Source organism: Spinacia oleracea, chromosome 6 (assembly GCF_020520425.1).
Source record: "Spinacia oleracea cultivar Varoflay chromosome 6, BTI_SOV_V1, whole genome shotgun sequence".
Classification (NCBI taxonomy): Eukaryota; Viridiplantae; Streptophyta; class Magnoliopsida; order Caryophyllales; family Amaranthaceae; genus Spinacia; species Spinacia oleracea.
Genome location: NC_079492.1, coordinates 136,819,206 through 136,838,828, shown reverse-complemented (window position 1 = coordinate 136,838,828; position 19,623 = coordinate 136,819,206). Strand labels below are relative to the sequence as shown.

General features: G+C 39.0%; 2 protein-coding genes and 1 non-coding gene across 3 annotated transcripts; 2 read left to right on the top strand and 1 right to left on the bottom strand.

Moving 5' to 3' along the window:
- Positions 1-73: 73 nt before the first annotated feature.
- Positions 74-1,494, bottom strand: LOC130463924 (uncharacterized). The gene is made up of 2 exons (XM_056833213.1): positions 1,361-1,494; positions 74-1,228 (listed from the first exon to the last, which is right to left on the bottom strand). Exons 1-2 carry the CDS (start codon positions 1,439-1,441, stop codon positions 284-286), a joined length of 1,026 nt encoding a protein of 341 aa, XP_056689191.1. The 5' UTR covers positions 1,442-1,494; the 3' UTR covers positions 74-283.
- A 6,429-nt stretch (positions 1,495-7,923) lies between these two features.
- Positions 7,924-8,005, top strand: TRNAS-CGA (transfer RNA serine (anticodon CGA)). The gene has a single exon. It is a non-coding gene; the product is annotated as a tRNA-Ser (tRNA).
- A 92-nt stretch (positions 8,006-8,097) lies between these two features.
- Positions 8,098-18,509, top strand: LOC110776300 (ubiquitin-activating enzyme E1 1). Its single transcript, XM_021980842.2, has 7 exons — positions 8,098-8,255; positions 8,623-9,006; positions 10,225-10,442; positions 13,773-14,567; positions 15,136-16,004; positions 16,095-16,527; positions 17,723-18,509. The coding sequence occupies exons 2-7, from the start codon at positions 8,643-8,645 to the stop codon at positions 18,317-18,319; spliced, it is 3,276 nt and encodes a 1,091-aa protein (XP_021836534.2). The 5' UTR covers positions 8,098-8,255; positions 8,623-8,642; the 3' UTR covers positions 18,320-18,509.
- Positions 18,510-19,623: the final 1,114 nt, after the last annotated feature.

Here is a 19,623-nt window from a genome sequence, read left to right as displayed (position 1 = left end):
TGCAAGTACGTAGGCAGCTTGAGTAACAAAAAAAAACTATTCAAGTGCAGCCACACCAAAAAAAAATTCACAAACATTACTACACTCCTGGCCCGCAAGAGTCTAAACTGTGAACGGCAAAATAATTATTCATTACTACACTCCTGGCCCGCAAGAGTCTAAAACTGTGAACGGCAAAATAATAAACAAAATATGTTCATGTGATAAGTATGAGTAATGACAAGTATTTAGACAATACATCAGACAAAAAAGAAAGGAAAGCAAATAAAAAAAAGATACGCCTTCACTCCATCCACTCATAGGGCTTAATCATGGATTGAAGCTCTTGTAGGTGCGTCTTCTGTTCTTCGAGTTGAGAGATCTCTTCAGCACTCACAAAAGGCGTTGATTCCAATTCGTCAAGACTTTGCTTCGCAACCTTTACTTGATCCTCAAGAGATGCCAAAGATGTACCACTAGTCGCCAAGTCACCTACCAAGTAACTCTTGATCTCACGAGCTTCCTTCAATTCAACTTCAAGACTGTTTATCTTCTTCGTGATCGCGACATCCTGTTCCTCCAGCTGTTTCTGCCTTTCCCGTGCCTCGGCAAAGTCAGACTCGACTTGTCTAATCACCTCAGCTTGGGCGTGTATCTCACGCTCCACCTGGTCAGATCTCTGTCGCTTCGCTGCAGCCTCTTCCAACGCAAGATAAGACTTGACAGACCAAACATAGGAGTCTACCTTGCGTTTCAACAAACTTGGATCACCTCTAAGTTGTTGGATTCCCTTATACACCATGGAAGCTTCTTCATATCTTTGGGTAACCTCGAGAAAGGGTGTGCTCTGCAATAGGCGTAAATATTCTGCACCTATCAGTTTTACTGCATTATTGAAGATAGTAGAAGAATTTGGACCCGGACGAAAAGAACTAACAGACATGGCATGGGTATGAACAGTCTTCGATACATGATTAGAGACATTCACGGGAGAAGGTCGAACGCCCAAAGCCTTAGAAGCAACTTCAAGAGAGTTAGGGCCGTCGACTGATTGTTGACTTTTGGGGGAAGATGATAAGTTGACATTCGAATTCATCTGCGCCGAGCCTAGGGGAGCCAAGTCCTTTATGACAGTCAACCCTTTCCCTTTTCCAGGAGTTGATCTAGGGAGAAACGGGTCGTCACCCTGTGCAAACAGATAGTCAGTCGCAGTATTCCCTATATCAACTTCCAAGTCGAGATCACCGTCCTGCAAGTTAAAAATAAATAAATTGAGGGACGATTATTTTGTTTGGTTGATAGGGTGTTACTTTCTTTACAAGATATGCTAGACAGAAATGTTAAGGAAAAATCTGACAGTAAGTAAATAAGAAGTACTCACTATTTCAAGGTTGGATGGTACAACGGATGATTCGGGAACGTCCAAGAAAAACCTATCAGCGCCCAAGTCGTCGACGTCCATACTTAAGTCATCAGAGTTTTGTCTTACCCTTCGTCTGTGTTTGAAGTCGACATCAGACTCGGCATCGCTAGCAGTCTTATCATTGTTGTCAAGTCCAATCAACGGGCGTTGAGCACTGTCTATTCTGGAAGAACGTCGTTTACGACTGTCGTCAGTCCCCTCCGGATGCATGACATCACTTCTTTGACGAAGTACCCCTTTCTCGTTACCTTGACATTGTTTAGACTTGGACGTGTCAGACACTGCACCCGAACAAAGAACATCAACACCTTTTCTCAAATCGCCTATACTTATTGTAGGCCACACCTTTTTGAACTCAGGTGTCACCAATTCCTTCCAATTGAGAGACTGACTTGGGGTGAATACTCGAGATCGACTGTCTTTGAAGAGTATGATTGACCAATACCTCAATGCCTCATAGTAAGTTACACTTCGCTCGTCCACACCACGACGAAGTACACCTGTGATCTCTTGACAAAAACCGAATTGTCTACCAAATCGATGAGGGGAATATGGTTCAACATAAAAATGACCATCATGAGATTCACGGCGCAAAACAAGATAACTTGAGCGAAGAGCCATCATGTAACTAAACTTCACTTTATCTAAGTTACCATCGTCAAACAAACGCTCATTCCTATTTTTGTTCAACATCATGCAACCCACATTCATTTTCGCCCCACCATGTATAAGAGTGCGTGCATCACCGTCATTGAAATATTTTGACCCCTGCGCCCCTGAATATATGACCATTAAAGGCCCGAATGGAACAGGATCAGCATCGTGATGAGTGTTGAAATAATATGCAAGCCAAGCATAGAGATAATGAGCTGGGAAGAAAGTCTTGGAATAGGAGGGCTTCGAATTGCTTGAAATGCTATTTAAACCACGGTAAATGCTGGTAAGCACAGGCACCGCAAGACTAAACGTCTCACCTCGCGCCATCAGAGTAGCAGTCTCAAAGGTTCCCGGTCTAATCAGCCTGTCCTCAGACTGAGGAAGCACAAATGTACACAACCAGCACGATAAAAAGGCTCCAACATAAGTGATTGCTCTCCTGTTAGCGCCAACAACTCCAAGAGATTCAAACAAGTCATTTTCTTCTTGTGACCAAGATATTGGTTGAGCTTCAATGTTCACATCAGGGTTGTTAGTAACCTTCGGGCGACTCTCGGTATACCTTCGTCTTTTAAGAGGGACTTTGTGAATCCTTTCCCTTTTGCACCAAAAGTCAATCCATAACTGAGCGGTAACCCCTTTCTTTGACTTAGGATCCTTTGCAAGTCGATGATAGACTGTAAAGAGAATTACGCAAGCTTGAGATATTTGTCGATTACCATTCTCATCTCGCGCTCCAAGCATATGATAATCAGGGATCGTCTCATCATATATTCCTCCAAGAATGGGCAACCCCCCAAGCTTATAAATATCCCATAGAGAAACGGACCATTCCCCGGTCATGGTATGGAGTGTGTTTGTAGTGGGGCTCCAGCTCTCACAAAAAGCACGGATAATGTTGGGGTCTTTATCGTATAAACAAAGAGAAGCCTGAACTGCCTTGTACACTGAGCAAACACGAAGAATGTCTCCAAAGCGGGATAATACATCTTCTGTCCACTCCCACCAGCCAGGAAGAAAAGATGCCTCGCCAGAGACCCTTAAATTTTTGGACTTCCAGCCCACTGAACCCGAAAGAATACGACGACCAAGCATTGGAGACAAGGCATCTAGTTGATACCTATCAGGGAGAGTGCTTTTGAGAACATAAAAAGGGGGATCACTAGAAGTTCCTGGAGTCACTTGGATCGCCATCTCACTGCGAAAGATTGACTGATCAAGAGATGCTCTCATGCTGCCAGTAGGGCGCCGAAGTGACCTTTGAATGATAAAATGGGTTCCAGTTTTTGGATCATCTTCCTCAGCGTCTCTAATCGAAAGATGAATGTCATCACCTTTCTTGAACTCTGAAAGATATACCATTCCTGCAATGACAACAAGAAAGGATGAGAAAGAATCAAACGGGATTGACAAACAAAAAAACTTGGTTGCTAATGACATTAGGCGGTCTTCAAACGGATCATCTGAGGATGACAGGTTCACTGTGCAAACACGATGACCTGACACCCCTGATGGGTTCACTGAGCAAACACGATGACCCATCACGATAAATCCTCCTTCAAAAGCATCCAGGTCTTCAAACGGATCATCTGAGGATGACAGGTTCACTGTGCAAACACGATGACCTGACACCCCTGATGGGTTCACTGAGCAAACACGATGACCCATCACGATAAATCCTCCTTCAAAAGCATCCAGGTCTTCAAACGGATCATCTGAGGATGACAGGGTCATTGTGCAAACACGATGACCCGACATCCCTGATGGGTTCACTGAGCAAACACGATGACCCATCACGATAAATCCTCCTTCTTTCCATTTGAGCCTCCACTAAGTTGCAAAAAGAAAAATACGCATATACAAAAAAAAGTGCAAAAAAAAAAAAAAAAAAAAAAAGTCTAAAAGGGTGTACAACAATCACCTTACTTAGTCTATATCCCTGACTGTGTCTCAAGTACGAGGCGGTGAAACAATAAGTCTGTCAGAATTGAATACCTACACACACAAAATAATCAAACGTGTCAAAGGTACACCTTTCCCACTTCAATAGGAAGATATGCGAAGTACAACGTAGTATGATAAAAAAAAAATCCTAGTCTATGTTTGATCTTGCGGATAGACTAAATAAAAGGGGACATCATAATTACTAGTCAAGTATGCTGCAAATGGTACGGAGAAGCAGAACACTCTGATTTGCTAATTAGTTTCTACAAAAGTGAGACGTAGTCGAGCAATTTGTGGTCAAGTAACAGCAATATACTGACGGATACATAGCCAGGAAAGCATACATGGCATTGAGAACTCATGCATAGCCGTGAACATATTTCATATGTCAAAAAAAAAAAAAAGGGGGGCTGCTCTTACATATTTCGTAACATCAAAGATAAATGACAAAGGTCTAGGTTCAACACGATTGATCAAAGGAAAAAGGATCATTACTCTTTTGATTTAATTACCCATGATGATGATGATGATGCTGACACATTTAACTATAAAACAATAACCATGCCAGGCCAGTAAATAAGTTTCAGCTGTTTGAAGAAGAAAAGACGCATACACAGGCGGCATCAAAGAAGTAAAATACTTACCGGTTGCGAGTCGAACAATTGATATTTTGCGAACAATCACTACTTACGGTTGATATCTAGAAGGGTCTGCTGCAAGATTAAAAAAAAACAGTCTTGATTAACTTATCATTGATCTATTGATTTTATGGATAAAACAAAGAAAGCCACAGTAATTTGCATTGCATCAAGGAAGGTCAACCAAGAAAGCATGCATGACATTAATAATTCATACGAAGTGGAGTATACGGCAGTAGATGCACTTCGCATGTCAAAGATTAGTTCTTGGAGTTAAGCCGATGATTCCTATCGCATATTATGAACTCAAGGGGTTAAACCCATAATCATAGATAGAATGATAAAGCCAAACGAAGAGGGCGAAGTAAAGACGAAAAAAAATGGGTTGGAAGAAAACCTGATATATTATGGTGATTGATTAAGTATATCAATCTTCAAAGTATTATAAAGGATGTTAAAGATATCAGCTACTTTGATGGAGTATTGCTAATGTCGATGCGGTTTACATTAAAGAAGAATCTGCGACATAGTACTACCAATCAGTTTAAGTGTTCTGCTTTGCTGTATTACTTGTTCATAGTGCTAAAGATCAATTACTCATACGAATGGCCATAAAGTACGAAGTAAGCAGGAAGCTCAAGACAACATACAAGGCTTCAAAGCCTAACTTGTTCATGTGAGGACAGATCTCTTAAGCAGGGTGTTGTAGTCAGTGGCCAAAATTTGTTTTTTTCAGAACACAATTTGAATTAGTACGAGTGACTTTGGTTTTATTATAGTTTATCACAGACAAGTACCAAGTTTCTTGAACTTCTTTTGTTTTCTTAATCATCTTAAAACATCGTTTTATTGTGGTTCTCTGTTTGATATTTCTGGTATGTTCATCAACTGTTGCATTAGACATTGGAGTAAAATCGAGATCGTTTTCTGAAAAAAAAAAATATATATACATAAACGTTGGTGAGATATCAATTACCTTCCTTGGAATACCACTGCAGATGTCGATCGAGGATGAAGATTTAGAGAGTAATGGGCTTTTGTGCGTGCTTTCTCTGTATTGCAGCTGTGGGAAAGGGATAAGCCCCTTCTTTTTATACGTTGTGGGGATCTCTAAGTGCAAAGTGCAAACCCTAGTACAATTCTAATCTACGGATGACAAGGATTTTGTTGGCGGTGTTATATCTTGGCAAAACCTAGTACAATTAGGATTCTTGGATGTGAAGGCTCTTATATACTGCCGGGTAGAAACCAAGTGAGACGTAAACAGGAGATTGTTAAGTCAATTTTAAGTTGAGAGACTGTCAAGTTATGATGGTTCGAGACCACGTCACGCTCAAACGCTTCAAGTTGTATATGTGACATAGTCTCGAGGGGGCAATTTGTAGGCACTAAAAATTTATAATGTATTACAATTTAAATTAATTAATTAACTTGGACCGATATCATAATATTAATCCATTTTTATTAATTTAGCCCACCCAAATTAGATATCCGAATTACTCAAATACAATTTGGGTCAAAAGTGTATTGGGCTAAGTCGTACTGTTAGCCCAAAATAAACAAATCAAGTGGACCAGGTTAAAGACTCTTAAGTCACAAAATGGGCCCGAGCCTAAACCTATCAAGTCCAGTAAAGGAGTTTTCATCTCCTATAAATACTACTCGTCTACTTCAGTGGCGGGGGATCAGAAATTCATTATTCTCAAGAGTCCATAAATTCTCTGGGAATTCTCTCTGAAAGTAGTCAATAAACACATCAAATTTGTGTCGACTGCTTAGCCAAACTCAAACTCAGGTTGACATCATCAGACGACTGTCACCCTAAACTCAAACTCAGGTTGACATCATCAGACGACTGTCACCCTAAACTCAAACTCAGGTTGACGTCATCAGACGACTGTCACCCTAAACTCAAACTCAGGTTGACGTCATCAAACGACTGTCACCCTAAAACCAAATCCGGGTGTCACACACGTGTCATCGTCAGCTGCGAAACAGAATCAGAGGACTTAGTTTATTTTTTGTAAACTATCAAATACAGAGATTGTACCCAAACATTCAAATATCAATAAAAATATTTTGTTACATTATTTTCTATCTTATTTTCCTAGACTAGAAAATTTGTGTAAACAGTGCTATTATCTGATTTCCATTCAAGATCAGTGGCCGATCAACAAACTTCCTTCCCATATCCTAAAATCAAAACAAAGTCGAGTTCTCTTCTTCATGATTAGTTGATTATTATACTCTTGTCAATGTTTCCCTCTTCACGCACTCATAATTACACTCCATTACCCTAATTTTTTGTTTTTTAAGCTTAAGTTGAGAAGAGAAGAATTGTACATTTATAAGTTAAGTAATTAATTCCCTTTTGTTTGTTTTTTTCCTTTAATTCATTATTATTCATTTTAAAAAGGTTGTATGTATTATTTAAATAGAAAGATATAACATCATTGTGGCTAGCTAAGATGGTAAGAATGGTAACTTTTAATTCAAGAGGTCAAGTGTTCAATCCTTGCTACATGCTTTTTGGTTGTCAACTACCATGATACTTAGTAGTGGTGATGTGGCGTAATAAGGATGGATCTACGTGGCCCATATACGTTCTTATAAATGCCTTTTGATATATTAGTATAGATAATAGATCCTTGACAACCTACTTTTACAACAGATGAGTGGTGGGTTATGGTCGCTCGTTGATGAGCATGTGTTGTTGCCATGTCGGTCGACCGAAGTGTATCGATGGTGAACAATGAGTTTGTTGGTGGTTTAAATTAATGACCTCAATTCCTTAATTAAGTTAACCCATTTAATTTACTACCTATCAAATATTATTGAATTACCAACCACAATTTCTCTCTCCTCTTTCTTAACTACCGTGTCTAGAGTTATACAGAGTAGACCAACTACATAAAAATGAAGGTAGAAGCGTAGAAGTACATAGTTTGAAGTATTCATTTATTCCATATAATAACTCTTTTTAAGTCTAATTTTTTTTTTTACAAACAAGCTTGAATTAGATATAGAAGAGCAATGGGTTTCAGCATAGTGTTTGCAACATTAACGAGTTGAACATGACATTATTCGAATCTAGCTTGTTTACTAACCAAGTCTAGAAGTTTTGTTCAGGCTTGTTGAACTATCTCATAGTCAAGTTTTGACCAATCTTGTTCTCGATGTATTGGTGAACAAATTGTTGGCCGGGTAGGATTAAACATAATTGGGTTAATAACAAAGAAAGTAAATTTAGATGTGTTAAATTTGTACGTTTGCCAGTAACCCGTCGATATGTCCGAGTGGTTAAGGAGGCAGACTCGAAATCTGCTGGGCTTTGCCCGCGCAGGTTCAAATCCTGCTGTCGACGTAATTTTTCTGTTGCCATTTTAAAACCTTTTTTCTCCCCCTCAAAAGTTCTGCAATGGATATAAATTTTTACAGAATTAACCGTCACCCATTTCTATCTCCTTATAAATACCTAAACCACAGGTCCGAGCTCAAACCCTCAACTCTCAAAACAGACCACACTATAAATATTAAAAAAATCATCCCTACCTAAAACAAAAACCACCCCTATTTCTCTCTCCTCCATCTTCCACCTCCTCATCTCGCAGTCGGTACTTTCTCTCTCCTCTCTTTTCTTGTTGCTTCATTTTCAAGCAATTCTTCCTCACTTGACGATTTTCGTCATTTTATTTTCCAAAATTTACTTTTCTGCTTGTTGCTGATTTTTGAGGTTGTTTAGCTAAATCATCATTTTCATTTCCAAAATTTCATTTGATTTTTTTGCTTCTTTTTGTTTGTTGATTTTTGATGTTGTGTAGCTGAATCGTCATTTTATTATCAAATTTGCGATTGATTTTTTGCTCGTTGTTTGATTCTTGATGCTGTTTTAGTTTAATCGGAAATCGAAATCGTTGTTCGATCATAATTTTGTTGAGTTTTTGTTGTTTGATTTTGTTGAAATGGTGAAAAATGGTGCAGAGAGTAGTTGAAAGCACTATATGCTTCCAGTTAAGAGAGCAGTGGGAGGAGAGGCTGACGACGACGAAGTTCTGGAGGTCACCGCCTTCAACGTTGCTTTCAAGAAGCCTTGCTTGATCTCAACCGCCGCTCCTGCTTCATCTTCTACTTCGTCTTTTGTTGATTTAACGGCATCTGCTAACGGTAACGGAAAAGGATCGGAAAACCGTGAATCTGAGCTCTCGAGAATGGGTTTCGGTGACAGAAGTAACAACAACAATCCAAATGACATCGACGAAGATTTGCACAGTCGTCAGCTCGCCGTTTATGGCCGTGAGACGATGCGCCGTCTGTTCGCCTCGAACATCCTCGTTTCCGGCTTGCAAGGCCTCGGTGCTGAAATCGGTATACGCTGCGTTTCTCTTTTCTTTTTCTTTCTTTAATTAATCTTGTGTGATTTTTCAGCTTTTTTTTGACGGGTGATTTTTCGGCTTGAATTCATTATATGGCGGTTTATTTCATGCATTATTATTTTTACTGTATTTTCAAGGCTATTTTGATTATTGATTTATTGTATTGCTTGCGTTTTCTATAGTTTTTTCTTCGTTTAATATGATTTTTTTGTTTTACTGGTGTTAAAATGAAAAGGATAAAAAAGCAATTGAGAATTTGAGATGTTTACTATTTATGTAATGACGTAAAAGGTTTCCTCAATGGCAATTCTGCCGAAGGCTAAATGTAACACAAGGAGTTTAAAATTAGGGCAAATGGACCATCATGTTCCAGCTGTGGGTATAGATGCTTATAGGGAAAATCAGTGTTTTGAAGATGGCGAGAAAATTCTACTTACCTCATGTCCTCATCTGGAACAAAGCATTTGAAGGTTCTTATTAGGTTTTGTTTGATACTATATAATTCTTCAAGTGCTGGGTGAAGTTTTGGATTGATAGTTTGGTCCTTAGGCGGAGGGAAATAATCTGCTTTGAACAAGCGAATTTGAGCAATGGCTTGATGTGCATGTTAGAGTTCAACTGAATTGTGCTAAAAGGAGTAATTGTAACTATAAAATATCTGATGTTGACACAAACTCTGTAATTTTCATTTTGTCTGAACTTGATTGGAGTTGAGTGAGAAGTTTATATGGTCAGTAGTGGAGCTGCTTTAAATCGGCTGTTATAGTCTCTGAACAGAAGCAAAGGCGTGTTCCTGTGTCATGTAATCTCCATGCTCAATATCATCTGACTATAGTTGTTGATCTTTTTGTGCCGTGCTTGTGAGGCTTCAAGAGTTAAAGTGTTTACCCCATATTTCTAACTAGAGAAAGAAGTTGTTAGTGCATTTAATGAAAAACCTTTGAATTGGCTGTCAACAACTGAAATATAGTTCATCTGTTTGATTGCCAAGAAAGTTTGTCTCAATTTGGTGGCCCTTTCGTTGACTGAAAACACAAGGTCACTTTGTCATCTAGTTGGAATAGTTCCTTAATAGGTTACAAGTGTAGGTGCATGATGTTTTCTTGCATGTATCATTTGCCTTCATTACTAAGCACAGTTCATTTAAATTTATAATGATTCTATACAGTATCTGATTGGATGCTAATGCTGTAAATATTTGGCTTTGCAGCAAAAAATCTTGTCCTTGCGGGTGTCAAGTCTGTGACATTACATGATGAAGGAGTCGTGGAATTGTGGGATTTGTCCAGCAGTTTCACATTTTCTGAGGAAGATGTGGGAAAAAACCGCGCCCTTGTTTCTGTTCAGAAATTGAAAGAACTGAATAATGCTGTAGTGGTTTCAACTTTAACCAGTGAATTGACCAAGGAGAAGCTGTCTGAATTTCAGGTAAAAAGCTACCAGATTGCTATTGCCCATTTTCTTATTCTATATCATATGTGATTGATATTTGATTCTTCTAATCATAATCTATATTGAATTTTGCACTGACATTTAATAATTTGAATCATCCATCATGGTTATGTGTAGCCAATTGCATTGTCGGTCTGCCTGTGCATGATAACGGGTACAACTTGAGATTCTTTATACATTGTGTTTGCGACTGTGTGTGCTTTTCCCGCATGTCATGTAAAAATTCTAAATTCTTTATCACGTTGGTGAAGCCGGCCTGAGCAAACTAGTCATATGCAATCTTTTACACTCCATACAATCCGATGATTGTTTAATTTGGACGTGGTTTCCATGAATATAAGCTGGGGCATGTTGCTGGTCTTAAATTCTTGATTATAGTGCTCCTGACAGCAGCGCCGTGTGGTTAAGAACTTAAGATACATGGGGTGTGATATTGGTAAACTAGTTATGGTTAATTATCCTGGGAATAGAATCTTGGACTGCCCTAACTCTTGGCAGTTGGCACGTCTGTTTTATTGTACAAAAGGCTTGTGTAAACTATTGTAGGAAAATGTTTAGCTAAAGTGGATCTATATAGTCTTTGTCATTGACATCAAACAGTTTGAATCACCTATAATGGTTATGTGCGGAAAAGGTCTAAGTAATTTTCATTTACTTGTTGTAATGTTGGTTTGCCTATACATGAATATGATAACGAGTATACCTTAGATTTTCCAGATGGTTCCTTATGACGGTTCATGTTAGCCGACCACAGAATCATTTTGGGACTAGGGCTTTGTTGTCGTCGTGTTTGCGTGCTTTTCCTGCATGTAGTGTATGACCTGGCAAAAAATTCTAAAGCCCTTACACTTCTGATGAAGCCTGCCAGAGAAAACTAGAGTTGGATGAAATCTTTCGCACTCGATAGAACTTTGTTAGTTTGGATGTAGTTTCCTTAAATATAAGTTAGCGCGTGCATCTGGTCTTTTTACTTTCTGGATTCTCTTACTCCTGACAGTAGTACAGTGTGGTTAAGACTTTAAGGGATAAAGGAGGCGTGATATCGGCAAACCTCATTATGGTTATTCATTCTAGGAATTGAATCTTGGACTGCTCAAAGGCTTAGTTGTATAAACCTCTTGTAGGAAAATTCTGGTTAGGAAACTTACAATTAGATGTAACACCAAAAAGTGTGGGAATCATTTTGGCCTTCTTCAAGAGCAGAATACTGACGTGTCCATTTAAGTGTTTATTGGTAGGCAGATGTTCTTCCAACAAATGTGAAACCATTTTGGTTTGAGCCTTGTGAGGTGGAGAAGAAGGTTGTATACTTGTATGTGGAGCTATATTGCCTATATATAAGTAAATATGGTTATGAAGCAATTGGGTTTTTACACTAGAGAGGAGGATGAAATGTTCTTCTCTTTTGAATTTATGATTTGCCAGAGCTACCTGTCAGCCCCCTGCCTGAAAGTTCATCTGCATAGTGTCTCTGAGATGGGTGGGTATTGTTTTGTATTTGACATTTCTAGCAGAAACAGGGGTTTGATTTTTTTTTTTTGGGGGGTGGTGGGGGGGGGGGGGGGGGGGGCACCATTTCAGCAAGTATTTTCACTACTACGATTGTCTTATTATAGCTGTTCCAGAGTGTTCCTTTTGATATAATTTATAATAAGCTGAGATTGGAACAAAAGAGCTTGGACGATTGTTGATTGTTGGCTGATGCTATGCTAAGTTGTACATTTTTATTTATTTTCTTCTTATTATTTGTTAATATTATTATTATTATTGTTATACTACTATTATTATTATTATATTATTATTATCGTCGTTGTTCATTGAGGGTTTGGAGTTTAATATTTGCATTGATAAGGACCCAAAATGTGACTATTGTAAGTTGTTCTAGTTAATATCACTATATGTATATGAGGTGTTACAATATTCTGTTGATAAAGTAACATAAGTTGGCTTTACTAAAAAAAATCAACATTTTATAGATATGTTTCGTTATTCTCTTTCTTTCAATGAATGAACAATATAAAGGCGCACCAGGGCGGTAGAGCTGCACCTTGGTGGTCTTAGGAGCGCCTCATTGAAGTGAGGTGCACTTGATAAATATCAAAAAAATATGTGAGAGAGAAAGCTGTGCATCTTGCGTGCCTCTTTGAATGTGCCCCACTTAGCTCAAAAAAGCACTTAACCCCATTTGCCTAATGCCCAAAGCACTCTTTTTCATACACCACTTTTCTATCATATTTTTTATTTTTCTGTCCTCTTGCTCTCTTTGTATTCATCATGTTCTCTCTCTTGCATATTCTGCTAAAATATTTCTATTTTCGACTCAGTATGACTCCTTCTGTCCCTTCATCCTGGGTAGACGACAAGAAATTATCTGGCTTGATATCATGGTGCAATATTTAGTTAAACTGGAAAATCTATACAACCTTAGCTATGTTTTCATCAAACAATTTCCCTACAGAGCATTGTTTGATCATCGCATATGGATTGGCTATCCTCGTTAAAGCTCTCTAATCCCACAGTATTAGGTTGCCTTATTCTTCTCTTTTAATATCCTCCTTGTCACTCTTAGTCGTTATTTACCTTTTTGGAATCAAGTATGAGCTTAAATCTGCCCTTTTGAATTCTCAGAACTAACATGGGTAATTTGAACTTTACCTTGCCGAATTAGGCGCACCGAATTCCGCCTAAGGCGTAGCAACACCCCTATCGCTTTAATGCACCTTGAGCTTTTTTATAAATTGATTGGAATTGAGTTTGGGGTTGATTGGGCCTTTTGTTTCTGTTGGCTAACTTGGGCATTTGGTATTCGTTGCTCAATTCACATTGATGATTTCCAAGATTGATATGCTTGAAATCCTTGAACTACATTTAACCTCTGTAGCTGGTCTGAATGTGTCTACGGTGAAAAGCTTGCTAAGGGTGTTTAAATTCAGTTTAGCTATTCCCACCCCCCTGCCCCCATTTTACACACATGTAAAAAACACTGGCTTAGACATACATAGACTTGTATGTTCTTGATCCTATGGCTTGATCAATCCTGGAATGCTGCTCTGAATGATGGTGTATATGTAAATTTAATGATTTATACCTTAATGATTGACGTAAGAAATTGATATTAATCGGACTGTTTTGTGTAAATTCCCTACATAATTCTTGGTCCTTGAAAATTTTGTAATGCCAGAAATGCTTCTTTGTTGTGCATGCAGGGTGTTCGTTTGGCTCCTTCATGGATGCTTTATGTTATATGTTCAGCTCTCTGTCATACATCATTATTATTTCTGATTTATGTGTATTAATATATTGCAGGTTGTTGTGTTTACTAATCTCAGTCTAGATAAAGCAATTGAATATGATGAATATTGCCATAATCATCAGCCCCCTATTGCTTTCATCAAGTCAGAAGTATGTGGCCTATTTGGCAGTGTCTTTTGTGACTTTGGGCCTGAGTTTACTGTAGTTGACACGGATGGTAATGATCCACACGCTGGCATAATTGCATCTATCAGTAATGACAATCCTGCTCTGATTTCCTGTGTGGACGATGAGAGGCTTGAATTTCAGGATGGGGATCTAGTAACGTTCTCAGAAGTCTGTGGGATGACAGAATTGAATGATGGTAAGCCTAGGAAAATTAAAAATGCCAGGCCCTACTCTTTCACTCTTGATGAAGACACCACAAGTCTTAGCCCATACGAGAAAGGTGGTATTGTGACGCAGGTGAAGCAACCAAAGATGTTAAAGTTTAAAACACTTCGTGATGCTCTAAAGGATCCTGGTGATTTCCTACTTAGCGACTTCTCTAAATTTGATCGCCCACCTCTTCTTCATCTGGCGTTTCAAGGATTGGACAAGTTCGTCTCGGCATTGGGTCGATTTCCTGTTGCTGGATCTGAGGATGATGCTCAGAAGCTGATATCTTTTGTTAAAGAAATTAATGATAGTTCAGCTGATGGTAAGCTTGACGATATTGACCAAAACTTACTTCGGCAGTTCGCTTTTGGTTCAAAGGCTGTTTTGAATCCCATGGCTGCAATGTTTGGTGGCATTGTCGGGCAAGAAGTTTTAAAAGCATGCTCTGGGAAGTTCCATCCACTCTTCCAGGTTTGTCGTTTCTCCTGAATGCTCTTGAACAAGTTGAGGTCCTGTATACTTTAATATCTTTTGTGACTAAGTGGAAGCATATAAAAACACATTTGGCAGTAAATTGGTCACTATTTCATTGCAAAATGATTTATTTTAACTTCCATTTACTTTCTGTAGTTCTGTTTTCTCATCTCCACCCTCTCTTCCTGCTGTGTGTTGCACCCAAGTGCTTGATGAAAAATTGCAGAGATGGTTCTGTTCAAAAAAATTATGAAAAGATGCCCTCCAATGGGTATTGCAAATAAGAGAAAAATCACAGTGGCATTCCCCCCCCCCCCCCCCCCCCCCCCCCTCCCCGCCACAAAAAAAAAAACACCCATACAGAATATCAAATTTCAATTACCTGGCCATGCCTCTCTTCCTCAACAAACTTCAACTTTTCAATAGGAAGTGTAGTTTGATTTCAAATATTAGGCCTTAGTGGTTTGTTTCTTTTCCTTCTCCATCACAAAGTGTAGTTTGATTTCAAACATTTTCCATCTTTTTGGATATTATGTACTTACTTTTTCGTTCTGCTTGTTTGCAGTTTTTCTACTTTGACTCCTTAGAATCCCTTCCCACAGAACCCCTGGACCCAAGGGATCTGAAGCCCTTGAACAGTCGATATGATGCCCAAATTTCTGTTTTTGGAGCCAAGCTCCAGAAAAAGCTTGAAGACGCAAAAGTGTTTGTTGTTGGTTCTGGTGCTTTGGGTTGTGAGTTTCTGAAAAATCTGGCTTTAATGGGGGTATCTTGTGGAGGCCTAGGGAAACTGACAATTACAGATGATGATGTAATAGAAAAGAGTAATCTAAGCAGACAATTTCTTTTCCGTGATTGGAACATTGGGCAGTCTAAATCCACAGTTGCTGCAACTGCAGCTGCTGCTATGAATCCAGGTCTTCGTATTGAAGCTCTTCAAAATCGTGCAAGCCCTGAGACAGAGAACGTCTTCGATGACAAATTTTGGGAGAATCTGAATGTGGTTATCAATGCACTGGATAATGTCAATGCCAGGCTTTACATTGATCAGAGGTGTGTGTATTTTCAGAAGCCTCTCCTCGAGTCAGGAACCCTTGGTGCCAAGTGCAATACGCAAATGGTCATACCTCATCTAACTGAAAACTATGGTGCTTCCCGTGACCCACCCGAGAGACAGGCACCTATGTGCACTGTCCATTCTTTCCCCCATAACATTGACCATTGCTTGACGTGGGCAAGGTCTGAGTTTGAAGGACTTCTTGAGAAGACACCTGCTGAAGTAAATGCCTTCCTGAACAACCCTGGTGAATATGCATCAGCCATGAGGAAAGCTGGTGATGCTCAGGCCAGGGAGACCCTGGAGCGTGTGATCGAGTGTCTTGACAAAGAGAAATGTGACGACTTCCAGGACTGCATTACCTGGGCACGTTTGAGGTACTTAAGCTTGACTCATTAGTGCTCTTTTACAATGTTGTTTTGTTGTCTCCTATTTAATGAAGCTGCATCATTTACTCTGTTGTTTAGGTTCGAAGACTACTTCTCAGACCGTGTGAAGCAGTTGACATTTACATTCCCTGAGGATGCCGTAACCAGTACAGGTGCCCCATTCTGGTCTGCGCCCAAACGTTTTCCACGGCCATTGCAGTTCTCTGTTGAGGATGTTAGCCACCTTCAGTTTGTGTTGGCTGCATCTGTACTGCGTGCTGAGACTTTTGGTATCCCAATACCTGACTGGACCAGGTCTCCTCAAAAACTAGCTGATGCTGTTAGTAAAGTGATTGTTCCCGATTTTGAACCAAAGAAGAATGCGAAGATTGTTACGGATGAGAAAGCTACAAGCCTTTCAAATGCTTCAATAGATGATAGTGAGGTGATTGAACAATTGATCTCAAGGTTAGAGAACTCCAGGGGCCAGCTCTCTTCTAGCTTCAGGATGAGCGCAGTGCAGTTTGAGAAGGTTAGCATTGTTTATCATTATTGGCTGTGAACATGCATAAATTTCCATACCTTACCCTTATAATTGCCAAGAGACTCTTACCATTATGTTGCAAAAAAAAACTGTTCAATTTACCTTTTTTTTCTTTAGAGTGGGAGATGCTGTTTTTGTTGCCATAGATGTGAAAGCCCACTAGCTGGCCACGATCATGTCTGTCTACTAACAAAAACTGTACATACTGATTACATCACCGTATCATTGTCTTAAAATTGTCATATTTATTTGTTTATATATCTGTTGTCATGATTATTGATTGCAAAATGAGTGTGTAGAGCTTTTTGTTCACTTCACCTAAAAAAAACAAGTGGTAAGAAACTTAAGTTCAAATAAGTTTAATGAACTTCACATAAGTTCAAATAAGATTAGTTAAATTCACATAAGCTCGGATAATGGTATGCACAAATTTAAGATAATCGTTTTTGAAGGTGAAAAGGGTGGCTGAGTGTATTTCCTTATTTTGGTTCTGTAATGATTATTACTAGTGGTCTATTTTACTCCGTTTGGTTCCCTGTACCCCTTGTGTTAAGATTTTTTTTTTGGGGGGGTTGGGTCGGGGCATATTTGAGTAAAAAAAAGCAGTGTAATTGAAGTTATTGCTTAACATTTAGCAGTAGTGAATACCTACTCACTCCGTATTTATTTAAGAGATACACTTGGCCGGACACGGGTATTAAGAAGAAGAATAAAATGAAATAAAGTAGTAAAACAAGTGGAGTTGAGTAGATATTTTAATAAGAAAAACAAGTGGGGACCATGCCATTTTAGGGAGTGGGGGGTGTTGGGGTGTAGATAGATTATTTAATTAGATAGTGGGGTTGATAAGTTACTAAAAATGGCAAGTGTATCTCTTAAATAAATACGGCCGGAAAAGACAAGTGTATCCCTTAAATAAATACAGAGGGAGTATATGTTTGCACGAACTTACAAGCTTAAAGTCCAAGGCCAGATAATGTGCTAATTATGGGTAGTTTGTGCTAATTATGGTCTATACCAAATTTTGTCATTGGACTATCCGACTATATGTTAATCTCGCCCTTGGTATGGTTCTATAGTTTTAGTCTTGTACTTGCAGAATATGAGCTTACTGATATCTTCAATAAGTTGTTTGCTTGTGATGTATGTCCTGAGAATGATTTGCATCCTCATGAATTGACAGGATGATGATACCAATTATCACATGGACATGATTGCTGGACTTGCTAACATGAGGGCGAGGAACTATGGGATTCCTGAAGTTGACAAGCTCAAGGCGAAGTTCATTGCTGGTAGGATCATCCCTGCAATTGCAACATCCACAGCCATGGCCACAGGTTTTGTCTGTCTGGAACTCTACAAAGCCATGGATGGAGGGCACAAAGTGGAGGATTACCGCAATACTTTTGCCAATCTCGCACTCCCACTCTTCTCAATAGCCGAACCGATCCCACCCAAAGTGATCAAACACCAGGACATGAGCTGGACAGTCTGGGACCGCTGGATTCTGAAGGATAACCCAACATTGAGACAGCTCCTTGAGTGGCTTAAGAACAAGGGGCTTAATGCTTACAGTGTCTCCTACGGTAGTTGTTTGCTGTACAACAGTATGTTCCCGAGGCATAAAGATAGGATGGACAAGAAGATGGTTGATCTTGCCAGGGAGGTTGCCAAGGCTGAGCTACCTTTGAACCGTTGGCATTTTGATGTGGTTGTTGCCTGTGAAGATGATGAGGACAACGATGTTGATATTCCCCAGGTCTCCATATACTTCAAGTAGTTTACATTGGTTGGTATGGTATGGTATGGTAAGTAGGATGCGGGACTTTTAACAGTACACTAGTCTATCTTCTGTGCTGAGAGGTTAGCCAAAGCTTGGTGCTTTGTGATATAAAAAACACAATGATGCTGGAAATTATGATCTCTAGACATTTGGCTATGGTTTGATGCGGTTAATGTTTCTATTTTAACCTTGCCTTTCCTTTCCGCTGATTATTTTGTTGCTGTGGTCTGATGCGGTTAATGTTTCCACTTTAACCTTGCCTTTCTGCTGAATTTTGTGTTATGGTGTTCATGTGTGAACATCTTCGGAAGGCATAACCCTTTTGTGCTGATTGTAGAGGATAAAAAAAGCTGATAGAATGTCCAGGTTGCAATAATGTTAGAGGTGCAAGTGTGGAATTTAGCCCTTCCGTTGTGTTCATCGACCTGTGGTCATATCGACTTGTATGGTAGAAGTCTTTCATCCTTTTAGGTGTTTTAACACTGTCTTACCAGGTTTAACACACTATTACAGCAAACATATGGACGTTAAGCTGTATGATTCAGAACTGTGAGACGAATTGGCCCAAAAAAGTTAAAAGTTCTGGAAGTAAGTAGCTGTCATAGGGGAACTAGTAGTCACCATCTTACAATAAACCACATGGCTGCAACTTCTGTTGGTTTGCTGAATGCCATATAAAACCTGGATGGCTAACATTGTTGTTACAATGAATGTGGGATGTACGGTATCACAAATAACTTCACACTTTTTCCGAAAAAAACAACAAATAATCAAAAAACAACAAAGATTTACATTGCAGGGGGGAAACAAAACAAATAGGGAGTACAGACTACAGAGTACTACTTCTGTTGTTCCAATTGATTATAACTTGCAAAATATAGTCGTCGTATTTGTTTTCGTTGTTGTACATAATCACAAAGGATAATGATGTTACCTGATTCAATCCTACGTCATCTGCAACAAATACCAAAGTTCTAGAGATATTTCAGTAGCAGAGTGATCTTTGGGTAAACAAAACTTCTGAAGTATAAACAAATGAATAAAGTATATTAATGTACTTACTATTATCAACTATAAACTAAACAAACTCAACCAACAAACCAGTATAAACAAATTGACTTAATAAAAAATAAAAATAAAAAAACGAAGCAAAACTGGAAAAAAAAAAAAAAAAAAAACATAAAATCTGTAGTAGACACTGGTTTGGTAGGTGGGTTGGCAATTCACCTCACGGATTTGTTCCTGTTCGACAAAATTAGCGGTAGCGGTTGAGTAGCGGTTAGCGGTTAGAGTAGCGGGTA